The 23,439-nt window shown below is 40.1% G+C and overlaps 2 protein-coding genes across 7 annotated transcripts in view; both read left to right on the forward strand.

Moving 5' to 3' along the window:
• LOC141444706 (uncharacterized) overlaps positions 1 to 11,556 on the forward strand; it is a 21,151-nt gene extending 9,595 nt beyond the window's left edge. For both annotated transcript variants that reach the window (XM_074110301.1, XM_074110302.1), the window contains exons 7-13: positions 1,368 to 1,498; positions 4,015 to 4,216; positions 6,553 to 6,777; positions 7,942 to 8,079; positions 9,759 to 9,860; positions 10,310 to 10,408; positions 11,350 to 11,556. In XM_074110301.1, the coding sequence (XP_073966402.1) occupies positions 1,368 to 1,498; positions 4,015 to 4,216; positions 6,553 to 6,777; positions 7,942 to 8,079; positions 9,759 to 9,860; positions 10,310 to 10,408; positions 11,350 to 11,508 (1,056 nt within the window). In that variant the 3' untranslated portion in view covers positions 11,509 to 11,556. The remainder of the gene's footprint in view (positions 1 to 1,367; positions 1,499 to 4,014; positions 4,217 to 6,552; positions 6,778 to 7,941; positions 8,080 to 9,758; positions 9,861 to 10,309; positions 10,409 to 11,349) is intronic.
• A 1,116-nt stretch (positions 11,557 to 12,672) lies between these two features.
• Positions 12,673 to 23,439, forward strand: part of LOC141444709 (uncharacterized) — a 31,049-nt gene continuing 20,282 nt past the window's right edge. Inside the window, exons 1-3 of one of the 5 annotated variants that reach the window (XM_074110305.1) lie at positions 12,673 to 12,875; positions 15,128 to 15,290; positions 17,046 to 17,219. In XM_074110305.1, the coding sequence (XP_073966406.1) occupies positions 12,805 to 12,875; positions 15,128 to 15,290; positions 17,046 to 17,219 (408 nt within the window). In that variant the 5' untranslated portion in view covers positions 12,673 to 12,804. The other 4 variants (XM_074110306.1, XM_074110307.1, XM_074110308.1 and 1 more) reach the window with 4 other exon arrangements.

A 23,439-nucleotide genomic window follows, 5' to 3' on the forward strand; every position in this document is an offset into this window, starting at 1 on the left:
TTTTTCCTAACTAGGTTAGCTGGAAGAGATCTCTTTTTAGGGATAAGTTCGTGTTGTTCTCCTCTCTGTGTATTTGTATTTTATTTTATGTGCAATAAAGAGTTTACATACATACATACTATCTTGGTACAAACATCTTTCTTTGATATTGTTCCTCGCAGACAACCACTTGGTAACCGGTTACGTATTAGGAACAATGTCTGCGCGTGATTGTTACCAGATAGTAATTGTTATCTGTGAACGGTTTGACATATCCATGAACTAAAATAATTTCCTTGCTCACCCGCGACCTTACGATAGCTAAGCTTATGCAAAATATGCGTGTTCATGCAGTTCCTCCACCTCCACACTGTAAGAACACACACAAATCACACAAACCCATCTATCACCACCACCACACTACACTGACGCGTTTCGAACTCAACCAGAGCTCATCTTCAGAGCGACACAACCGTACACCATGCTACCAGTTGTTAGACTCTGAAGATGAGCTCTGGTTGAGTTCGAAACGCGTCAGTGTAGTGTGGTGGTGGTGATAGATGGGTTTGTGTGATTTGTGTGTGTTCTTACAGTGTGGAGGTGGAGGAACTGCATGAACACGCATATTTTGCATAAGCTTGGCTATCGTAAGGTCGCGGGTGAGCAAGGAAATTATATTAGTTCATTGATATGGACCTCCGCAAAGTAACGCCTGATTCAATAAATTATTTGACATATCCAGTTTAATTTCGTTTAGGCACGACGGATTCGTTTCCCTAAATATCCGTTGGGTTTAAAGTCTCTATTTCCCAGAACACCCATTTACCAAAATATCAATTTCCCTATTAGATAAATTTCTCAAAACCAAAATGCCAATTTAGCTAAAGGCTGACCAGGAATATAAAAAACCTGACGCGAGGGCAGCACTTCTACGTTTTATATTGCAACATTCTTTACACTTGCTATACGATGCCTACTGCGACCTTACGACAGCTACGTCTATGCGACAAATGTGTGTTCATGCAGCTTCTCTGCCTCCACACTATGAGAACACAAGACACCAAGCCCAACTCACCACTGGACTATACCGACGCGTTCCGAACTCAACCAGAACATCCTCAGAGCAAGCAGCAGGTGGTGGTGGTGGTTTTGCAGGTGGTAGGACCTTGTGCAAGGTCCGCCCGGATTGCTACCACCATCTTGCTCGCTAATCCTGCCGTGAAGCAGCAGTGCTTGCACTGTTGTGTTTCGGCGTGGAGAGTAAGACCGCCGGTGAAATTACTGGCACGTGAGGTATCCCATCTTAGACCTCTAGGTTGGCAAAGTAACGCCTGATTGAATAAATTATCTATTTTCTACTACTTAATTTCCTTATTCTGTCTGTTCAGAGTTTGCCGTTTGAGTGCGACGTGTGTTTCTACCGGTTCCGTATCCGGCAGGAGTTGCGGAAGCACCAGCTCGAGGACCGCCATCGCCTCATCTTGACCTGCAACGAGTGCAGACATGTCACACGGAACAGGTAACCTTGGACGGTACGGCACACGGCTGAAATTGGGTTTGTTGGATCAAAAATACAAACTGAAATATAGATGCACAGAAAAACCAGAAAAATAAGACCAGCGCTCTGGGAATCGAACCCAGGTCCTCGGCATTCCGTGCCGCGTGCTATACCGCTACACCATAGCACGCCACACACCATACACCATAGCAGTGCCGAGGAATGCCGAGGACCTGGGTCCGTGCCGCGTGCTATACCGCTACACCGCCACCGCTATGGTGTATGGTGTGTGGCGTGCTATGGTGTAGCGGTATAGCACGCGGCACGGAATGCCGAGGACCTGGGTTCGATTCCCAGCGCCGGTCTTATTTTTCTGGTTTTTCTGTGCATCTATATTTCAGTTTGTATTTTCGATATGGGTTTTACGGGATGACCGTGAAAGTAACAAAAATTTGGAAATTAAATAAAAAATACCAATCTTAATTTGTTAGAGCAATTTCCCAGAATTGTTATTTCCTAGTCTAGTAGCAAAATTTCCGTTTGCATTTTTTTTCCAAATTCTTTTTTTCCCAATATGCTTTTTTACTGAATCTTATTTTCACAAACAATTGACACAGAAACATAGGTAGGTTAAGGTTATGATAAGTTGGCCAAAACTAGGCAAAAGTAGGAGCTCCACGTGAGCGGAGCTCCGTCGACACTGTGTTTATATCGATTCTGATTGGAAAAAAAACGCTACTGTCAAAATAAGCTTCAGTAAAACCATAGTGGGAAAAAAACATACGGTAAAAACTGCGAACGGAAACTTTGCCACTAGGAAATAACTATTCTGGGAAATTGATCAACAAATCTCCAGATTAATTTGACTTTTAAGTATTTTTTGTCTGGACTTCATCCGCGTCTGCGCATGAGTAAACTGTTCGGGAATTTATTCGGAATATTATACTTATCCCGTGGGGATATCGGGACCGAAAGTAGCCTATTTCAGATGCATCTTGAATTCTAGATACCTGCTGAATTTCATTCAATTTTTTCCGGCTGTATTAGTGTGAATGAGTATAAAAGAGAGAGAGAGAAACATTTATTTACATGTATTCGATACACTTAAAAATACATTAGATGGAAAAAAATAAAAATAACATCGAATAGTATAAAGTGGACCCCACTCAGCATAATGTTACCAGTGGCGTAGCTACCAAGGGGCTAGGCGGGGCAGTGCCCCGGGGCCCTCAAGCTCAGGGGGCCCTCGAAATTCTGCTTTATAGCTGATGATAAAGTTGCTTAGCCTTTTTAAAGTAGGTATTTGTATATATAATGATTTTACTTCAAAAAACCTTACCAGTTTTGATAGCAGTGGGCCCCATTTTTTTATTTGCCCCAGGGCCCTAGGTTACCTAGCTACGCCACTGAATGTTACGGCAAGCCGCAACGCTGTTTTTCAGTGGGACCCATTTAAAAACTAAAACATATAAAGAACATACAATACACTATAACGACACGAACGCCAACGGAAGGAAGTTCGCAAATAAACTTTCAATCCGGAAGCATATATGGCAACATTCGATCAGATAAAACACACACACATACACGGTTTTGCATTTATAATAGCAGTAGGATATCTAAAGCAACGCTTAGATAAAACGACCAATGACTTACAAATCAACGCACGTAAAAATAGCTCCTGGCGACACACGCAGTGAGCGAAATACGGACCAAATGAGGGCTATCGTTTTTTGTCTCACTAGATGGCGCACTGTTGCGTGAGGTTTTTAAGTGTCGCTTTCAGAGTCTGTTATTACGGGCGTGAAAACAAAGTTTAGATTAAAATCATATTTAATATACCTTAAAACCGTACCATAAAAATATCCAGCAACCACAGTGTTGCTTAGTCCCGTTTTGTTCGGAAAAAAAGGGAGGACAAAAGTTTCCGAAAGACAAAACTGTCTCAAAACACAGACATTCATTGCCCCGGAACGCATATTTGCCATAATTAATTTTAGATATTGCAAAATATTCACAAAATTATTCTAATTATAAATAAACCCGCGTAGCTCACCCAAAAACTATGAGATTTGACATTTCGGAGACCTCACGCTACACTAGCGCCTCTAGCGGCGAATTCATTCGCGATAGCCCTCATTGGCGGCGGAGCAGTGGGGGACGCGCGCCGTCACGCCATTGGCTTGTTAGTTGACAGATGCGCTAACGTATCCCCTCCACTATCCACCCAGAGCTCTTTTTATTTGATTGCTTAGTAACGACATCTCTTGTCCGGATGAGCGGTTGGTTCCAATGGAGTGCCGAAAGTTTCTCGATGAGGGCTACTGTATAGATGTCGCTAGCGTCACTGCTTAAGTGGCTAAATAAGAAACAAACAAGCTGAGATATGAGGTGCATAGCATAGTATAGCACGCGGCACGGAATACCGAGGACCCCTGGGTTCGATTCCCAGTGCTGGTCTTATATTTTCTGGTTTTTCTGTGCATCTATATTTCAGTTTGTATTTTCACTCTAAAATTGTCTTTGAATTTTCCCAGAACGTACGCTAAGGAGCATTACCTCATGCACAGAGGGAAGACATTCGCCTGCCCATATTGTGAGTTGAAATACGACCACCAGAGCTCTTACTACGGCCACATAAGGCAGCAGCATCCTGGAGAGAACGAGGCCTGCGACCAGTGCGGGGAGACCTTCGCGGGGAAGGTCGGCCTGCTGGTGCATAAGCGGATGCAGCATAAGGTCAGTACCGACTAGAGATGGGCCGACCATGGCTTTCACCGAATACCAATATTCGGCATAATTTATTCCTAAGTTGTTGTTTATATAGACATAATAAAGGCAACTAAAACCACATACAGGCAGGTGCAGGCAGGGGCAGGTTTTGCAGGTGGTAGGACCTTGTGCAAGGTCCGCCCGGATTGCTACCACCATCTTGCTCGCTAATCCTGCCGTGAAACAGCAGTGCTTGCACTGTTGTGTTTCGGCGTGGAGAGTAAGACAGCCGGTGAAATTACTGGCACTTGAGGTATCCCATCTTAGGCCTCTAGGTTGGCAACGCGTCTGCAATCCCCCTGGTGTTGCAGGTGTCTATGGGCGGTGGTGATCTCTTATCATCAGGAGACCCACTTCCACGTTTACCATCCAGTTGAATAAAAAAAAAAACGTACAAACCAAAATTATTAATAAAAAAGTTGCCCAAAATCACTGCCAGATGGTAAGGTGCCCAGAAGGCTGGCAGCATTACCACGCTGTATGGCAATGCTCAATCTTTGTGCTAAGAAAAGCCAGCCTCTGGTCAGCCGAAGCCGTAATCAATTTGGACGACGTGGTTTTTTTTTATAAACATTAAAAGCACTCAAACCCCAAGGAAGGACCCATGGTTTCAACCCCAAACGTCTCAAAAATGTAGGCACTACTGATGGCTACATAATTTGCGCCGTTTAAGGCATTCCGCAGAGTCTGCAGCGGCACCGGCCCTGTTGGCTGTAGATGGGAGGTGGACGGCGCGAGTGTGTTGCAAACGGTTTTTTTTTGTTTTTATTCGACTGGATGGCAATCGAGCAAGTGGGTCTCCTGATGGTAAGACAGGGGATTGCAGACGCGTTTGCCAACCTAAGAGCCCAAGATGGGATACCTCAAGTGCCAGTAATTTCACCGGCTGTCTTACTCTCCACGCCGAAACAACAGTGCAAGCACTGCTGCTTCACGGCAGGATTAGCGAGCAAGATGGTGGTAGCAATCCGGGCGGACCTTGCACAAGGTCCTACCACCTGCACCTGTTGTTGTCGTCCTATGGTACCCGTGGTACAGAGGGCCTTCGTGAGACGTCGCCACCCGCTCCCGTCCTGCGCCTGTTGCTCCCAAGTAGACACTATAAATTCGATTAGTTTTTGTTGGAATGTTTATCCGCGCGACTATTAAAACAAAAAAATTGCTTAATTTCTAACAATTAAGGCCTCATTTATTATATTAACACATTATTTTATTATAAAAATCACTGTGGCTTGATCTCAAAACAGCTACATACTTATATTTTGTTTTTAATGTTATCTATTCAAATTAAAACAAATACACAATCATAATCAGTCAAATAAACCGCCCCGCGTCATACCTGGTGCAAAGGTGCCCAATACACTCGCCGCGTTGCCGCCTTGAACCGCGATAGAACCTTTGCACCAGAAACGACCCAGAGCGGGGTCAAGACCCCTCTCACGAAGACGGCGCCCCACTTCATTAATATTCTTTTTTTTTTATTAAGAATGTTTTTTATCTGCTGACATTGGACATATGGATGCACAGAAAAACCAGAAAAAGAGACCAGCGCTGGGAATAGAACCCAGGTCCTCAGCAATCCGTGCTGCGTGCTATAACCCCTACACCACCGCTGTACAGGAATCTAGACACGAATTTTTCCTATGCATACATATCTCAGGTTGCTTATTTCTACTACGCTACTTATCTATGTGGCATCGAGAGACGTCACACTCTTTCGGAACCAACAGCTCACCCAGACAAAAGATGTCGCCACTAAGCAATCAAAATATGTTGTGCATCCATGTCTCAGTTTGTATTTTCGATATGGTTTCACGGGATACCCGTAAAAGTAACAAATTTGGAGTTGAAATAAAAATACAAAAAGACTCCAAAAAACCAATCATATAGCTACCTGTCAACAAAAATATAAAGCCCCACTGTACCTCTTAAAAATAAGACATTTAATTTAACACTCATCTCATACATGGCTCAATACAGTAAATAGAAGAGTACCACTTTGCTGAGCATTCGGTGATTTAGCCGAATATTCGTGCCGAATACTTTAGTTTATTTATTCATTCAATATAAGATTACATTATATATAATTTACATAAATGTCAGTTAAGTATAAGAATTTATATTGAAATCGTCAAAGGTGTAAATAAGATTAATAATAATATAAAAATAAAATTCCAATCATGTCATGAATATGTCGAATACTGAATATAAAGCGAATATTCGGCCCATCCCTAGTAAGCTATTTGTATTCATTTATTAAGCCATATTTTTACACATTACTGGGTATTTTTCATTCCTTTCAGAACGATAAACCAAATGGAGAGTTTAAATGTAAAGACTGTGATGTCAAGTTTTCGAGCGGCGTAGCGTTGCAAAGGCACTTGGAGCTGAGCGCGGGCGCGGGCGCGGGCGTGCCGCATGCGGCGCTGTGGCCGTGTGCCGCATGCGGCGACAGCTGCGGCAGCGACACCGCGCTCAAACACCATACGGCAGAGAAACACCCACCAGAACAGCATTACTGTCAGAAGGTATACTTTTACTCATACCGGGTTGGATTACGCTGGTCCTTTTAACGTAACCCTGGCTCGTCATCGCGGTATTCGGAGTCAGAAGGCCTACATCTGTTTATTCGTCTGTTTAGTGACAAAAGCCATACATATTGAGCTAGTCTCAGAGTTGAGCACCGATGCATTTCTGGATGCATTTAAACGCTTCATAGCCAGACGTGGAGCAATTTCTTGTCTCTATTCTGACAATGCCACTAACTTCATAGGTGCAAAACGACAGTTAGGAGAACTGTACGACTTCCTTAGTTCTAGGGAGTTACAAGATAACTTTCAAAACTGAGTTAAATATTCATAGAATCAGCTGGCAAATGATTCCCCCTCGCGCTCCGCATTTCGGAGGTTTATGGGAGTCCAATATTAAGGCCATGAAATCTCATTTGTATCGCGTGATTGGTGTGCAAATTTATGCTATGAGATGTTGACTGTTTTAACACAGATTGAATCACTGTTGAATTCAAGGCCTCTATGTGTTTTATCGGATGAGCCTGAGCCAACAGCGTTGACTCCAGCGCATTTTCTGATGTCAACGCCGATTCAACATTTACCTGCGTACCCTATAGATACCGACATTTAATAGTAGATTATTGTCGTGGCCTGGAAGTAGGCAATTGCTGGCTGAGTATGAGTATTAAACGGACGAGCCAGCAATTGCTATTCCAGCCGAGACTAATATAAAGCTTTTCTCAAAAATGGTGAATAATTCTGAAATAGAATAAACTTTTTCTCAAAATATATTATAAAATTTAATTTTATTCCAATATTTTTCTTATGCTTTCCCGCCTTTTTTCTAAAAATAAACTGCAGGTGTATTTTTCCACCGTAAAACACCACAAGCTATTTCAGACACAATAGAAAAAGTCCGGAGTTCCAACAAAATATCTGATACCGGCCATTAGACTTGGCTGTATACGACTTGTGCCAACATTTCCATGGCCTTTTTAACTTTAAAAAAAATGTGACTGATTGCAGGCGCGCTAATTCATTATTGTCGAGCTAGCGCGCCTGCAATCTTTTTAACTTTTTAATTTTTCGCTGACCATAAACTATGCACTTTATATGTAAAGAATAATGTCAACTTTTACGGACATTTTTGAGAAAATTATTATTATTTTTGTCTGTCCTTAGTGCAACAAGACGTTCTCTGACGCGGCGTCGTTCGCGCTGCACGTGGAGCGCAAGCACAGGAACCGGCGCGCGTCGTACGTGCGCCTGCGCGAGCGCCACGCCCGCGTCGTCTGCGAGGTCTGCGGGAAGGTGTTCATGGTGAGCGAGCGAAGCGCCTCCGTCACTCTTGATGCGATAGCGATACTCGACACTGGAGAAGTCAGTCGATAGCGCGATACTTCCATCGAAATTATTTAGTACAAATACAAAATTACTTATGTCAAATACAAAATTGAAATAGATTAAAAATAATCAAAATAGGATGTCGTTTTTAACCCTTAATTTGTCAAAATTAAAAAAAATATGATTGTTTTTTTTTGGAGTCTTTTGTATTTTTTAAGAATGTGACGTCTCTCGACGAAACATAGATGTCGCTAGTGCTGCTGCTTAAGTAGCATAGTGGAAATAAGCAACCTGGGATATGTATGCATAGGAAAAATTTTTCATATGTGTTCCGAGTTTTAAGATTAGGCTTGTTTTGACCATAGATCGTGTCATTTGTCAACAATGTGTGAATACCGGCTGAAAAATGAGGAAAAAGGATGGGATATTGTTAGAAAGTTTTCTTTGAGACTGTGTATCTAAGTAAATATATGTATAATCTAAGAATTTACCGGTAAAAGTAACGCTAATTGGTAACGATACTGTAATGTTCAGTTATCAATTAACGCTATATTTTAATAGCGGTACTGGGTGTTTTTATGATTTTACCGCTATGTAACGTTACTTACAGTGTGAATTTGGTAACATTAACAAGAATTGAAAATACAAACTGAAATATAGATGCACAGAAAAACCAGAAAAATAAGACCATCACTGGGAATCGAACCCAGGTCCTCGGTATTCCGTGCCGCGTGCTATACCGCTACACCACTGATGGTCAACGGTACAGACACGAATTTCCCCTATGCACCTCATATCTCAGCTTGTTTGTTTCTTATGTTAGCCACTTAAGCAGTGACAAGAAAAAAAGTAAAAATTTGGAATTGAAATAAAAAATACAAAAAGATTCCAAAAAAACAATCTTAACGTCATGGCGTACCAATCCCTACAAGCTATATTTAATACAAAAAAACAGCAATAGATGGCACTACTATTAACATTTGTAAATTATAAAATGTGAATAAGCCGAATTAAGTAGAAATATTAAGATTAAAATAAAGACTAGCATATTTTATAAACATAACTTCACATCAACCTTAATTCAACTCCTTAATTTGAAGATAAGAAACACCATAAAAATAATAAATTGAGAATACGACAGTATAGGCTACATGTGGCTACATTTCAGCTATGAGGCTTTCGTAGTGTTTTGCAATTGTGACGCTAGATGGCGAATAACCGGAATGCGCTTGCTGGGCTTGCCCCGCGCTTGCACACATTCGTCGAAACTATTTGAGAGAAACATGCCATTCCCTTCTAATGACGTAAATAAGACAGAGACATCATGCGTATCTCTAGTCGTCTAGGCTCAGTTGGTGAGCTTGTTGGTTGTTGTCAGTGTACCGTATCCTTAGTGTCTCACTAGATGGCAATACGTATCGTGTTATTTGTGTTCTCACTGGTGCCATCTATTGGAAAATCGAAGGAAAGAAAAATAGCCAGTTGAATAGCCAGTATTAGGGTGATACCATTTGCTTGTACTAGGTGGTGTCTCTGTTATATATGTACTCTGTGCTTAACGTTAACAAGCCCTGCAATAGAGTCGTGTTCAGATATTTTTGATCCGGTTTTTGCTCACAACTTTATGAACTCGACTGTAGTATATGTTTCCGCAGTGCCTGGCGACGCTGCAGTATCACATGAACGTGCACCTGGGTCTCACGCCGTACCAGTGCCAGCACTGCCCCAAAGCCTTCACTAACAAATTCAAACTTCAGGTGCGATCATTTATTTTTAACCCCCGACGCAAAAAGAGGGGTGTTATAAGTTTGACCGCTATGTGTCTGTGTCTTGGACGACAAGAGCGTAAAACGAGCCGTTCTACCCGAGACGGTTATATAGCCACCCGAGCCGGTACGGCGAGGATGAATAGACACGTCGAGGGGAAAATAGGTTTAATGCTCGAGTTTTACAGTCTGTTTTTCACTTAGATTGCGAGGAAATTAAATAGCAACAGTGGTTATTATATAATTATATATTTTTAGTTTTATTGATTTATTTTGATGGATTTGATGGATTTTTATTTTTATGTAAATTAAAAATTATAAATAAAATATGTATAAACTTTTTTTTGTGGCTGTCTACTATTGTTAAAGGACCACCAACCGACGAAAGTAAAAGTAAAAGTAGCCCGCCGCCTTTCTAACTGTACATTGTCTTTGTGTAGATACATATGCGGATACACACGGGGGAGAAACCGTACAAGTGTGAACAGTGCCCGCAGGCCTTCTCCGCGCGGGGCAACTTCACCAGACACATGAAAAACGTGAGTTTACATCATATACTCACCTTTTCAGGGTTCCGTACGCAAATAAACTTGTATTGGAATTTTTAGCAAAAACTTATTGAAGTTTTTAAAACGGGTGCCGCTCGAAGGATATAACAACAATTGATATAGTTTTCATTTGATATAATGCAATTTATCTTAAAAACTAAACTTATTTCTATTGTTATTAATTCGATTTGATGTACTTTGGGTTAGGTTGTTTTTACTGTGTTTTTGTTGTGATGTAGTGTGTTTTCCTTGTCAATAAATGTTGTGAGTTTGAGTTTGTTAGGTTTATTTTATAAAAAAGTTCTGTGAAGCTCCTATCCTTGGAAATTATATCAAATGTTGTTATACCAATCATTACACACCCTTTTAAAACATAGTACGGAAGTACAGGACCCGTCATGGACGAGTCCGACTCTCACTTTACCTTTTTTTTTTCTTTCGAACTTTTTCCTGGTCCGTATTATAAATTGAACAGCTATATAAATTTTCAGCTTTTTAGTTGGATGTTTTAAATTTAGCCTGGACATAGTGGCCCATGAGTACTAAATTTTTCTTATGTCTGGCAACATTCTTATCTGTCAAACTATTATCACGGGCAAGCTTGGACATCTCCCTCATTTAATTTTGAATAAACGACTTTCTACCAAGCTTCTTGCGGCGCATTCGTCTTGGCAATGATAGTCTTTTCGGAAGTGCTGGTAGCCTACTTTCAGAATAAACGTTTTGATTTTTTTTTTTTTTTTAATTTCTACTATTTTACCTATTACTTTTTAATTTTTCTTACGTGTGGCTACATTTTTATCTGTTAAACTATTACCATGGCATGAAATAAATTGAAAAAAAAAAAAACTAGTTCGCCTAGTTTTGGACTTTGGCGTGGTTTGTATCCGGCTTTATACCTGTGGTTTAAGTAACAGGTCTCTGGTTGGCAGGTACATTTGCGGGTGCAGGTGGAGTGCGACAAATGCGGCAAGACAATGGGCGCTGGCTCTCTCACGGCGCACATCCGCGCCGTGCACATGAATCAGCGGCAGGTGCGCCGGAAACGGAACCGCACGAACAAGACACAAGCCCGTATTGCGGAATCGTAACATTGAGCGGAGCACTTATTGAGAAATAAAGATTGTTGTGGAAATAAAGAGGTTTTTTTTCACTCACGAACAGTCAGGGCGTTCACTTATTTATTTTATCTTTTTTTTTTTTTTTTTTTATTTGACTGGATGGCAAACGAGCAAGTGGGTCTCCTGATGGTAAGAGATCACCACCGCCCATAGACTACTGCAACACCAGGGTATTGCAGATGCGTTGCCAACCTAGAGGCCTAAGATGGAATACCTCAAGTGCCAGTTATTTCACCGGCTGTCTTACTCTCCACGCCGAAACACAACAGTGCAAGTACTGCTGCTTCACGGCAGGATTAGCGGGATCTGATCGAGATCTGATCAATGTCAATCAGACAATCAAATCTTCCTTTTCTTTTTTCACAACTGGTTACGAAACATAAATACTTAGTAATTGGTTGTGAAAGTACACGCATTGCCCATAAATTATGAGGCTAGGAACTGATGTCAATGCACGCGAGTGAAATGTATGTGCCTAACCCTTTTCGAAGAAAAACAGGAGCAATAATCCATTTTTTAAGTAATCAACTCGAGTGGTTCCTTAAAAACTGAGCGGCAATATTTAAAATATGGCTTTATATCCAGATAGCAGCGCGCTATTAGCTCTCGTCGTTGTTAAAAGCAGGTCAAACTGTTCCCAGTCGCTACTTACTTACTCTTAAGTTCTTCGGAGTGTATGTGTGAAATCACACTTGATATTTACCGTGAAGTTTATGGTGAAGGAAAACATCGTGGAAAAATCTGCACACAATCTTCACCATTGTTGGCGAAGAACTCTAGAGTAAGTTAAAGTAGCTACTGGGAAACAGTTTGATCTGTTTTTAACAACGATGCGAGCTAATAGCGCGCTGCTATCTGGATATAAAGCCATATTTTTAATATTGCCGCTCAGTTTTTAAGGAACCAGTTTTTTGTATGTGTAGTTGCCGATCCAATTGACCCGCGTGGGAATTACTGCCCAAGCCCTCTCATTTTGAGGAGGAATATAGGCCGAGATAATGATAGTGACTTTAACTAGCCTTCCTTCTCTGCTCTAAACAAACTTACTTAACTTCGATATCTACCATAACATAGTAAATGGTAGAAAGGTATGCCGTTTTCATGGTAACACTGAATCTAATGTCATGTCAGTGGTAGAGAAACCAACTGGACGAGTGATCGCGAGATATTTGCGAAAAGAAATAGAGCTAAAATGCATCTTTCTTGTTTTCGTTGTTTATTTATGTGCAGTTTTGAATTAAAGTTGGTTAAATAATTATTTTAACAATGACTTTTTGTGCCGTGCCCGGTTGTAATTCGACTACAAGTGATTCGTCCACAAACTACACTTTCCACTTGTGAGTGATTCTAGCATATCACTTTCATTATAGAGAATTCTATTTACTCGCTACTGTCGGGTTTTATGTCACACGACATACAAATACAAATATTCTTTATTGCACACCACAAATCAGTACAAAAATGTATATAGACACTAACAACATAATATATTAACTCTCAGTTTTAGTTAAAGGCAAGGTAAGCTCTACAATATAAGTAAATATTCTGGCTTTCATAGAAGCTATGTTAAGTTGAGATAATTAAAGTGACACCAGTACAAATAAAACTTCTAAGTATTTAGTCTGTTACAATATATTTGACCATCTTACATCAAAAAAACTTCTACAGAGGCTTTGTCTAATACACTTGAAACCACAATCATTTTCATTACTTCTTTCTGGCACATGGAATAGGATTAGGGAAGAAAGTGATGGTGATGAGTGCCAGTGCTTGCACATTAAACAATACAACTCTTTGCTCTAGGGCAATCTTTAATTAAATCTTTGAATACAGTTTTCTTGCTACTGTAACTTATGACATGGTACAGTCAAGTCCAAAGATATTGACACAGCCTGCCATGATGTTGAGTGCATAAAGTCGTTTATACATATATTTGCAACTTTGGCCGTGTTGATATCTTTGCAGCTTTGCACTCGACTGTACCTTAGAAAATATTTTTCTGTCTTTCAGGTTATTTTTGATTTTGATGATTTTCTATTTACTTTATGGAAACAGTCAACTGGTCAAATGAAGTTAATTTCTTGTAAAATGTTAGTAGTGTGATTCTTACTGTTTATCAGAATTATATGACTGTGTTTTTAATTCATACTTCAAAATCAAATCAAAAAATCAAAATCATTTATTTTCTAACAATGTGTTTACAGTTGTTGACGAATCCTCCTTTTAAGTTTAACTTGTATTAGGAGGTATTCGCTCTTTCATACAAGTAGGTATACTTATTTTGTATTTGTTTTTTTTTTATTTTGTTTTCCATTGATGTCACTTGTCAAGTTTGTGAATTTACAATTTGACCATTACCAATGACTAGAGAGCGGATTTGAAGTAGCGATTACAAGTTTAATATGGATAAGACTAGTACAAGTAAATATTTTTATCAAAAATATGCATAATAAATAGAATCTATTGTGTTTGAGCTGTATCCTAATCAGAATAAAATATTATTTACATATACAGTACGATTACTTGGAGTTAACACTTGACAGATGGGCGTGCTTTCAGTCAATTTTCAACTTTGAGGTCATACAAATAAAATTGTTTTTACATAATCTGTAAACGTGGATAGCGGTATACTAAAAATGGCTTTATTTGTTTGACCTTGAAAGTTGAAAATTGTCTGGAGGCACGCCCATCTGTCAAGTGTTAACTCCAAGTAATCGTACTGTACCTAGTTTGTTGCAAGAATGAAATGAAATGAAATATTTTATTTGTTAATAGACATTTATTGAATTTAATTATCTATAATATTGCATTGCAGTGAGTAAGTAAGTAATAAGATAACTGTGAGACCAATAAACAATGATATATCTAATAAATGAATTTATCTATCTATCTAACCAATTGCACTAGCCATATCCATATTAAACTTGCAATTGTTACTTCAAATCCGCTCTCTACCAATGACTATGAACATATATTTGTCATGAAAAAAAATTTTTTTTTTCGTAAAATAACTATTTGGCTAAAAGGTAAATCAGGGTAAATCTTCAATAACTGGCTACCTTACACTAAAACTGAATTATAGCCCTAATATAAATAGAATTCATTTTTAGTATAAGTTTTAGTATTCCATGTTTCCATGTCCCTCCTTGCATCCTAGATATTCCATCGAAGATTGTTCCATGTCAGTTTTGCTCGTACTAACTACACTAAACACACTTTTTTCAGACGAGTTCCTCGGTTAATTAATGAACAATTGTATGATATTGACCCATTGCAAGTTCGCTTGTTACTCTCAAGAAATTAATCAGGCAACATTTTGTATAGTGCTTTTATCAACATTTATCTTTCACCAAACCTAGTTTTGTTGATTTTTAATTTATTTAAGTACTCACATTAGTTTTAAATAACTTTTAGTACCTATGAATATTTATGAACCTCGAGGTCTTTGTTTTTGGTTTACCTGTATACTCATTAATGTACGACTGTATGTGCTCTTAAAATAATAAGTAATAATAAGGTGGCCAATTATTGAAAGGGATCCAGGAACTCAGGATTTATTTTATTTAAAAACAGCTAATTCTGCTGGCAGGGTCCCCAGCTCGCTGATCCTGCGCGCGCAGTGGGTCCTGGCTCTCGGGCCGCTGCGCGACGACTCTTACGTCTGCAGCCGCCATTTTGACGAGACCATGTTCATGAGTCGGGACATGAAGAAACTTGCCCCGAATGCTGTTCCGATGCAGGTATTGGATACTGTAAGAAAGACCCCCCTCAGAAATCCCACTAATATTATAAATGCGAAAGTTTGTAAGTCTGTCTGTTTGTTTGTTACTTCTTCACGTCTAAACCGACTTAAAGGAGCGCCTGAAGCCTATACCTTTTATAAGATTCCCAAAAGTGCAAGGTCCGCCCGGATTGCTACCACCATCTTGCTCGCTAATCCTGCCGTGAAGCAACAGTTGCACTTGAGGTATCCCATCTTAGGCCTCTAGGTTGGCAACGCATCTGCAATACCCCTGGTGTTGCAGATGGTTATGGGCGGTGGTGATCTCTTACCATCAGGAGACCCACTTGCTCGTTTGCCATCCAGTCGAAAAAAAAAAAGTTGGGGGCGCCATGGAAATCTCGCCCAGGGCGCTGGAAGTGCTAAAACTGGCACTGAAACTGCTGAACCGATTTAGATGAAATTCGGTATACAGATAGTTTGAGACCCGGGGAAGGACACAAGATAGTTTTTATCTCGGAAAATTGCATAGTTCCCGCGGGATAGCGATAAACGAATACTACGTAGACGGAGTCGCGGGGAACAGCTACTATTATAATAATAATAATAATAAATTCATTTATATCGGGCAACTTGGCCCATACAATAAATACCTTACAGACTAATATCATCATCATCATCATCATCCCAGCCTATATACGTCCCACTGCTGGGCACAGGCCTCCTCTGTTTTAACAAGAGGGCTTGGGCCATAGTTCCCACGCGGACCCAGTGCGGATTGGGAACTTCACACGCACCATTGAATTGCTTCGCAGGTTTGTGCAGGTTTCCTCACGATGTTTTCCTTCACCGCAAATTTCAAATGTAATTCCGCACATGAATTTCGAAAAACTCAGAGGTGCGAGCCGGGGTTTGAACCCACGACCCTCTGCTTGAGAGGCGATAGGTCAAACCACTAGGCCACCACGGCGGCACAGACTAACATATGTACGTATTTATAATCAAAAATATTTCAAAATTTTGCTAAATATTTGCATGCCTAGTTCTGGGCGAAGCGTGTTGAACTTACATATTCAACGTTACCATTATCGAAAATACAAACTGAAATATAGATGCACAGAAAAAACCAGAAAAATAAGACCAGCACTGGGAATCGAAACCAGGTCCTCGGTATTCCGTACCGCGTGCTATACCGCTACACCGCTGCTGGTCAACGGTACAGACACGAATTTCCCCTATGCACCTCATATCTCAGCTTGTTTGTTTCTTATTTAGCCACTTAAGCAGTGACGCTAGCGACATCTATGCCGTAGCCCTCATCGAGAAACTTTCGGCACTCCATTGGAACCAACCGCTCACCCGGACAAGAGATGTCGTTACTTATTTATTTATTTATTTAAGCAATCAAATTCAAATTTTCAATTTAGGGATGAAAATTTGGAATTGAAATAAAAAATACAATCTTAAGTTACCATTATCCTTTTAATAATATTATTAACTAGCTGTTGCCCGCGGCTTCGCCCCCGTTGTAGTTTTTCTGTATTTTCTTCCATAAAAACCTTCTCCTGGCAGCAACGAACACAACAAAAAAAGAATTAGCGAAATCGGTGCAGCCGTTCCCGAGTTTTGCACTTAGCAACACATTTTACGATTCATTTTTATTTATAGAAGAAGATAAGCCTTGGGGGAGGCCTATGTCCAGCAGTGGACGTCTTTCGGCCGACATGATGATGATGATGATTAATAATATTAGTAGGATAAGATCTATATGCTACTTGTGTTGCAGCCGCTAAACAAGGAACCAAGTATTAATAGGAGAGAGTGTTTTGCCGAAGAGTCGTGCGGGGAACCGAGTGACGAGCTGGTCGCTTGTCGCGCGTGCCTCGCGGCGGACGGCCGGCTGTACGCCATAAGCGGCAGCGGGTTGGAGGACACGCTCGCGGCTCTCACTGGGGCAGCGGTAAGTTGTCTTCTTTGTAATTTTTTTTTATTCGACTTTATGGCAAACGAGCAAGTGAGTCTCCGCCCATAAACATCTGCAACACCAGGGGTAGAGGCCTAAGATGGGATACCTCAAGTGCCAGTGATTTCACCGGCTGTCTTACTCTCCACGCTGAAACAATGGGGTTGTGACGCCTCACGCTGTGTTTCGACCAGAGTGTGAAGATGTTTTGCGACTTGCGAGGAATGTGGTTTTCATGAACCAGTGGAAACGTTTCGTTTAAAGGTAAACCAAAAATATATGACTACTGTCAAGAGGGCGCTATTGTTCTTATTTATATGGCAATAGTTCAGTATAGTCGGAGTAATGACATCTTGACTTGTCTACAACGTGTACCTGTTAGCTCTGATGTTAATTTGGAAAGGTTTTGCAGTGAAATAGTTTCATTCCCCAAGCGTTTTTTTGTCCAGTAGTTTATTATAAACATTATTTACAATGATCCGTTGTTGACTACTAAACGTTTTGGGTGTTTTTTGTTATTGTTCAAAGAAACCGCCACAGTGACACTGACAATCATTAAAATTATTGCCAGTGTAAGAAATTAGTTCCAATGAAATTCCGCAACATGGCGAATAGTCATATATTTCTGATCAGGCTTTACCTAGCCTCGCTGCGCTCCGCTGTTTACACCAGAGCGGTGCTCTGCGAGGGTAGGTTAGGTTAAGTTCTGGGCGGAATAGGAGCTCCGCGTCGACCCTGTCACGTGATAGTTCACACATAGGATATTCGATACTCTGTACTTCGATACTTTGTACTTCGATATTTATATCTTTCGATGTCACTTTTGCAGATAATTAAATTTTTGATATATTTGACGTAGGTTATCTTACCATTCGACAATTTAAACTTTCTTTATTTCAATTTTCGATATTTCTATACAGTCGAAAGTTTATTTTAGATATTAAAATATGTAACCAAAATAAATAATATCTAGTGGAAACAGAGCCTTAGTTGGATGCCAGTAAGTACAGTCAACAAAAGGTACAGCTAACAAAAAAAGCTTGTACAAAAAGTAAATTTTCAAAAGAAGGATTGAAAAAACTTTCTTCAGTGTCTTTTTTGTATTAGCTTAGCTTTGTAGTTACAGAACAGATAAAAACAATAATAGGAAACGTACACACTTAAGTAAAAATAAGATAAAATGCGACAATCCGTAGCAAAAGGGTCCTTATAGCAGGCTGCCATAAGGACCCTTTTGCTACGGATTGTCACAAATAATATTAATTGCCAACTGAGTACGGAGTAGACCAGTTTACAAGCTTTTATTTAACTTGCAATGTATGTTATGTATCTATGTACTAGTATGTATGTGCCCGTGAAATCTCGCAAGTTGAATTTGACTCACTTCCCGTGGTTGACTTGAAATTTGGCATACTTATGTAAATTTGGTGACAACACAATAATCAGGCAGTAACTTTCTGGTAGACCGCCATCGACTTGAAATTTGGTACGGATGTAGTATGACCATGCACGTACAGTCGGAAAAAAAGGTTGTATTAAAAAATGAAATTTTTAGCAAAAAAACTTTTTGGGGATTTTGACTTTTTTTAATCTATTTTACAGTTGCCACCGGATGACAGTTTCCCGCGCCACCTGTGCGTGTTCTGCATGGCGCGACTGTCAAAGTGCGCCGCCTTCCGTGACAGCTGTCGCCGGAGCACAGTGCTGCTAAGGACCCTGTTAGAGAAGGGGACGGTAGGTTGAATGATAACCGACTTTATCTACGCACATATCATAAGTCCTCTACACCGTGTTATTTTCGATATACGTTAATTTTAAGGGGGAAATCTACAGGTCAAATGAAGTTAACTCTTTTTTTTTTCGATATGATCAAAAATATCAGAACACGCTTCTACGCCGTTAACAATAGAGTCGTGTTCAGATATTTTTGATCAAATTTTTGCTCACAAGTTTATTAACTCAACTGTACATGTACTTTGCTCACCCGCGTCATGATATAATGTTCTGCATTCACATATTTGTTGCCAGGGCTTGTTAACGTTACCAAATTCACACTATAAGTAACGTTACATAACGGTAAAATCATAAAAATACCCAGTACCGGTATTCAAATATAACGTTAATTGATGAGTGACCATTATAGTATCGTTACCCAATTAACGTTACTTTTTCTGTTAATTTTACCGGTAAATTCTTGGATTATATATTTACTAAGATACACAGTGCCGAAGAAAACTTTCTAACAAACACGGCCAACGTGACATTTGCAGGTATATAATAACCATTTTTATGCCGGTAAAAAGTTGTATAAGTAACGGTAATTCGTTTAACGTTAATTACGATTTAACGTTAAATCTGTTTGACAGCGATAACGTTACCAACTTTTTAACGGTATTTGAAGCCATGTTTGTTGCATAGACGAAGCTATCATAAGGTTGAGCAAAGTAATTGTTTAGTCACACAGTTATTGACCTATATTGACACAATTTTGTTTCAGTTAAAAATGAATGATGTTAAAGCTATCGACAGAAATTCGCACGAACTGACGTACAACTTAGCTTGCAATAAAGTATTCGAATTCAGTACTGACCCATTGTTGACGGTTCCGCCTGAAATAAAAACTGAAAGTGACGAAGGACCACACGAAGTAACAGCTTTTGTGGACGTAGAATGTAAGGGAAGGAAGGATTCTATAAAGAATGATGTCGATCGGCATTCTTTTGAAGTACCAATAGAGAAGCATGAAGTAACTGAAGTTAAATTAGTTAAATTGAAAACAGAAAATAGTAATGCTCATTCAGAAGCAGCTGACTATATGGATACAGAAGTTAAAAATGATACTAGTGATTATGACACAGATTCGTCAGAGGAAACACTCGCTGCGGTTAAAAGAGGTAAAAGAAAAAGAGTCAAAGCTGAAAAAGAGAATACGAGTAAAAATTCCAAGAAATGTAAAAGTAAAAGTGGTAAAAGTAAAATATCTAAAGTAACTAAAGCAGTCGACGATGTTGGTGATAAAGCTGTTGAAGCACCGAAAAAAACGAGAAGACTCAGGAAAACTGTTGGAGTTAAAACAGACACAGAAACGGCTTTTGAGAAGAAGTTTAATTGTAAAACTAAGCTTTTGAGCAAAGAGGAACAGAAACAGGAGGTTGAAGAGAGAAAGAGGAACAACAAGTCGGCGTATAGCTGCGAGCTGTGCGGGAAGGGGTTCAAGAAAGAGAACACTTTGATGACACATAAGAGCTACCATGACCCGGTGAGTCAAGTTTGTGTGTGTGTCTGTGTGTGTGTGCGTACGTGCGTGTTTCATTATGTTATTGTGGACAATAATGCTTCTGTTTCATAAGAGCTTTTTTACAACTTTTTTTTTAAATCTAAATTTTAGATTTCTTTCATTATTATTCCTATTGAGTTTTTCTAACATTGATTTTAAGTTTTTTTTTAATATCGATATTACTGCACTGGTCTAAAGGCTGACCAGAATTATAAAAATCATCATCCATCATCATCATCCCAGCCTATATACGTCCCACTGCTGGGCACAGGCCTCCTCTCAGAACAAGAGGGCTTGGGCCATAGTTCCCACGCGGGCCCAGTGCGGATTGGGAACTTCACACGCACCATTGAATTGCTTCGCAGTTCCTCAAATTTTTTCCTTCACCGCAAAGCTCGTGGTAAATTTCAAATGTAATTCCGCACATGAATTTGGAAAACACAGAGGTGCAAGCCGGGGTTTGAACCCACGACCCTCTGTTTGAGAGGCGATAGGTCAAACCACTAGGCCACCACGGCTTTTTTTGTTTATTTACCTCGCCATATTTCGGAAAACCAATAGAACTAATTTCTTGCACTGGTAACACTAAATTCAAATGTCATCTGTCTATTGCTGTCAAAGTTTAACGTTGTTTGCGCGTGGTATTTTAAAGTGTTATTTTTGTTTTTGTGCGTTAAAACCGAAGATTATCCATAGCCTTGGAAGGAAATAATCTACAATGTATAAAAGTATTTTCATAGAAATTTCTGAGGATTAGAAATATTCCTTTAAATAACATCCGACGCCGTTGTCAATATGACTGGTAGGTACCGTATAGTAAGAGTAAAGAATGTTGCAATATAAAACGTAGAAGTGCTGCCCTCGCGTCAGGGTTTATATATTCCTGGTCAGCCTTTATTGATGACATTCAATGGACCCTTTGAAACTATATTCGTGTCCAGAATTAGGCGAACCAACTTGACAGTTCATTACACACAAATGTTGCCACAGTTAAAGTCTGACCAGGAATATAAAAAGCCTGATGCGAGGCAGCACTTCTACGTTTTATATTGCAACATTCTTTACACTTACTATACGGTACCTGTGTGTTGTTGTCAGAGCCTGCCGGCGGAGTGCGACGTGTGCCGTCTCCGGTTCAGGTCGCGGCGGAGCCTGCTCAAGCACCAGGACTGTCACCGAGCCACCTTCACCTGCAACGAGTGCGGCAACGTCAGCCGGAACAGGTAACCCTCCCAGCCAGGAATTTTCATCCTAGGGCAAATACAACCTAGGGCTCTTCAAGGCTATACTTCGTTGTTTTGGCATTAGAAAGGAGGTAAGCGATCTTGACGTCTTTTTATTGAGAAACACTTTTGAAAAATAGTCAGCAAATATGTAACATAAGCAGAGGGCCGTGGGTTCAAACCCCGGCTCGCACCTCTGAGTTTTTCCAAATTCATGTGCGGAATTACATTTGAAATTTACCACGAGCTTTACATCTTGAGGAAACCTGCACAAACCTGCGAAGCTCAATGGTGCGTGCGAAGTTCCCAATCCGCACTGGCCCGCGTGGGAACTATGGCCCAAGCCCTCTTGTCTGAGACGGCCCGTGCACAGCAGGGGACGTATATAGGCTGGATGGTGATGATGATGGAATATGTAACAATTTAGTAAGGACATACGACCATTTACATTCTTTTGTATCATAAGCAAAAGTTACTGTTTTTTTAAAAAACGTGTTTCAATAAAAAGACTCTTGAAGATTGTTTACCCTTTTTCTAATGCTAAAAAACGATGTATAGATAGGCTGTTGCTGAACTAGTGAGATACGCCTTTTGTCTCATCTGCACTTTACATCAGGCGAGATTGAGATAAGGGTCAGTGTAGGGGGTTAGTGAAATGAATTAAAACGAATTAAAATGAAATTAATGAAACAAAACGGAATGGAATATTAGGCGTGGCTGCTCTCAGGCTGGAGCTTCGATTCTACAAAGCCACACTGACTGAGGCTTCCTGCGAGACTTCCTTCTGCATCATTGCAATTAGCCCATATATACGTTCACTTCTGGGCACAGGTCTCTCTGTATGATTGCAACTATAATCTCCACTTATTCCAGATCGCACGCAAAAGACCACTGCCTTATGCACAAGGAACGACGTACACGTGCCCGTACTGCCAGATAGTGTACAACCACCAGACCTCGTACTACAATCACATCAGGGTACAGCATCCCGGGGAGAACGAGGCTTGTGACGAGTGCGGGGAGACCTTCGCCGCGGGCGGGGGATGATGCTCATAAAGCGTTGACGCACAAACAGGTGGGTGGACAGAGAAACTTGATCTGCCTTAACAGTGACTACACCGACAGTTGAACATTGACTACACTGACAGTCAAAAAAAAAAAAAAAAAAAAATCAAAATCATTTATTCAGTAAATAGGCCGCAATGGGCACTTTTACACGTCATTTTTTAAAACTACCAGCGCTTTCGGAAAGACCATCATTGCCAAGAAGAATGCGCCGCAAGAAAACTTGGCAGAAGTCATTTTTTCAACATAAAATAATTACAAATAAAATACTTAAAAAACTACAGTATACAATGAAATAAAAAAAAATACAAAATAATAATAATAATAATACAGGGATGTATGGGTCCCTTAGTTACAAAACTAAACTCTAACTATGATCTACGTTCAGTGGAAGGAGATGCTTCACCCGTCATAAATTAAAAAAAAAAAAAAAATGATAATATATAATTTAATTTGAAATTTACATTTCAGGTCAAGTAACCATAAACTTTTGGATTCCGAAGGCAAGCTCACGTCTGCCGCCCCCAAAGTTAGCTCACACGAACTCATGTCATGCTCTGAAAGCAGAGCGGTAAGTGGTACCGAGTGCATGGATAATTCTTCCGTTCCCATAAGCTCGTATGGATCGTCTTGGAACGCTTCGACGTCGCGG

The sequence above is a fragment of the Choristoneura fumiferana genome, chromosome 30 (assembly GCF_025370935.1).
Source record: "Choristoneura fumiferana chromosome 30, NRCan_CFum_1, whole genome shotgun sequence".
Lineage (NCBI taxonomy): Eukaryota > Metazoa > Arthropoda > Insecta > Lepidoptera > Tortricidae > Choristoneura > Choristoneura fumiferana.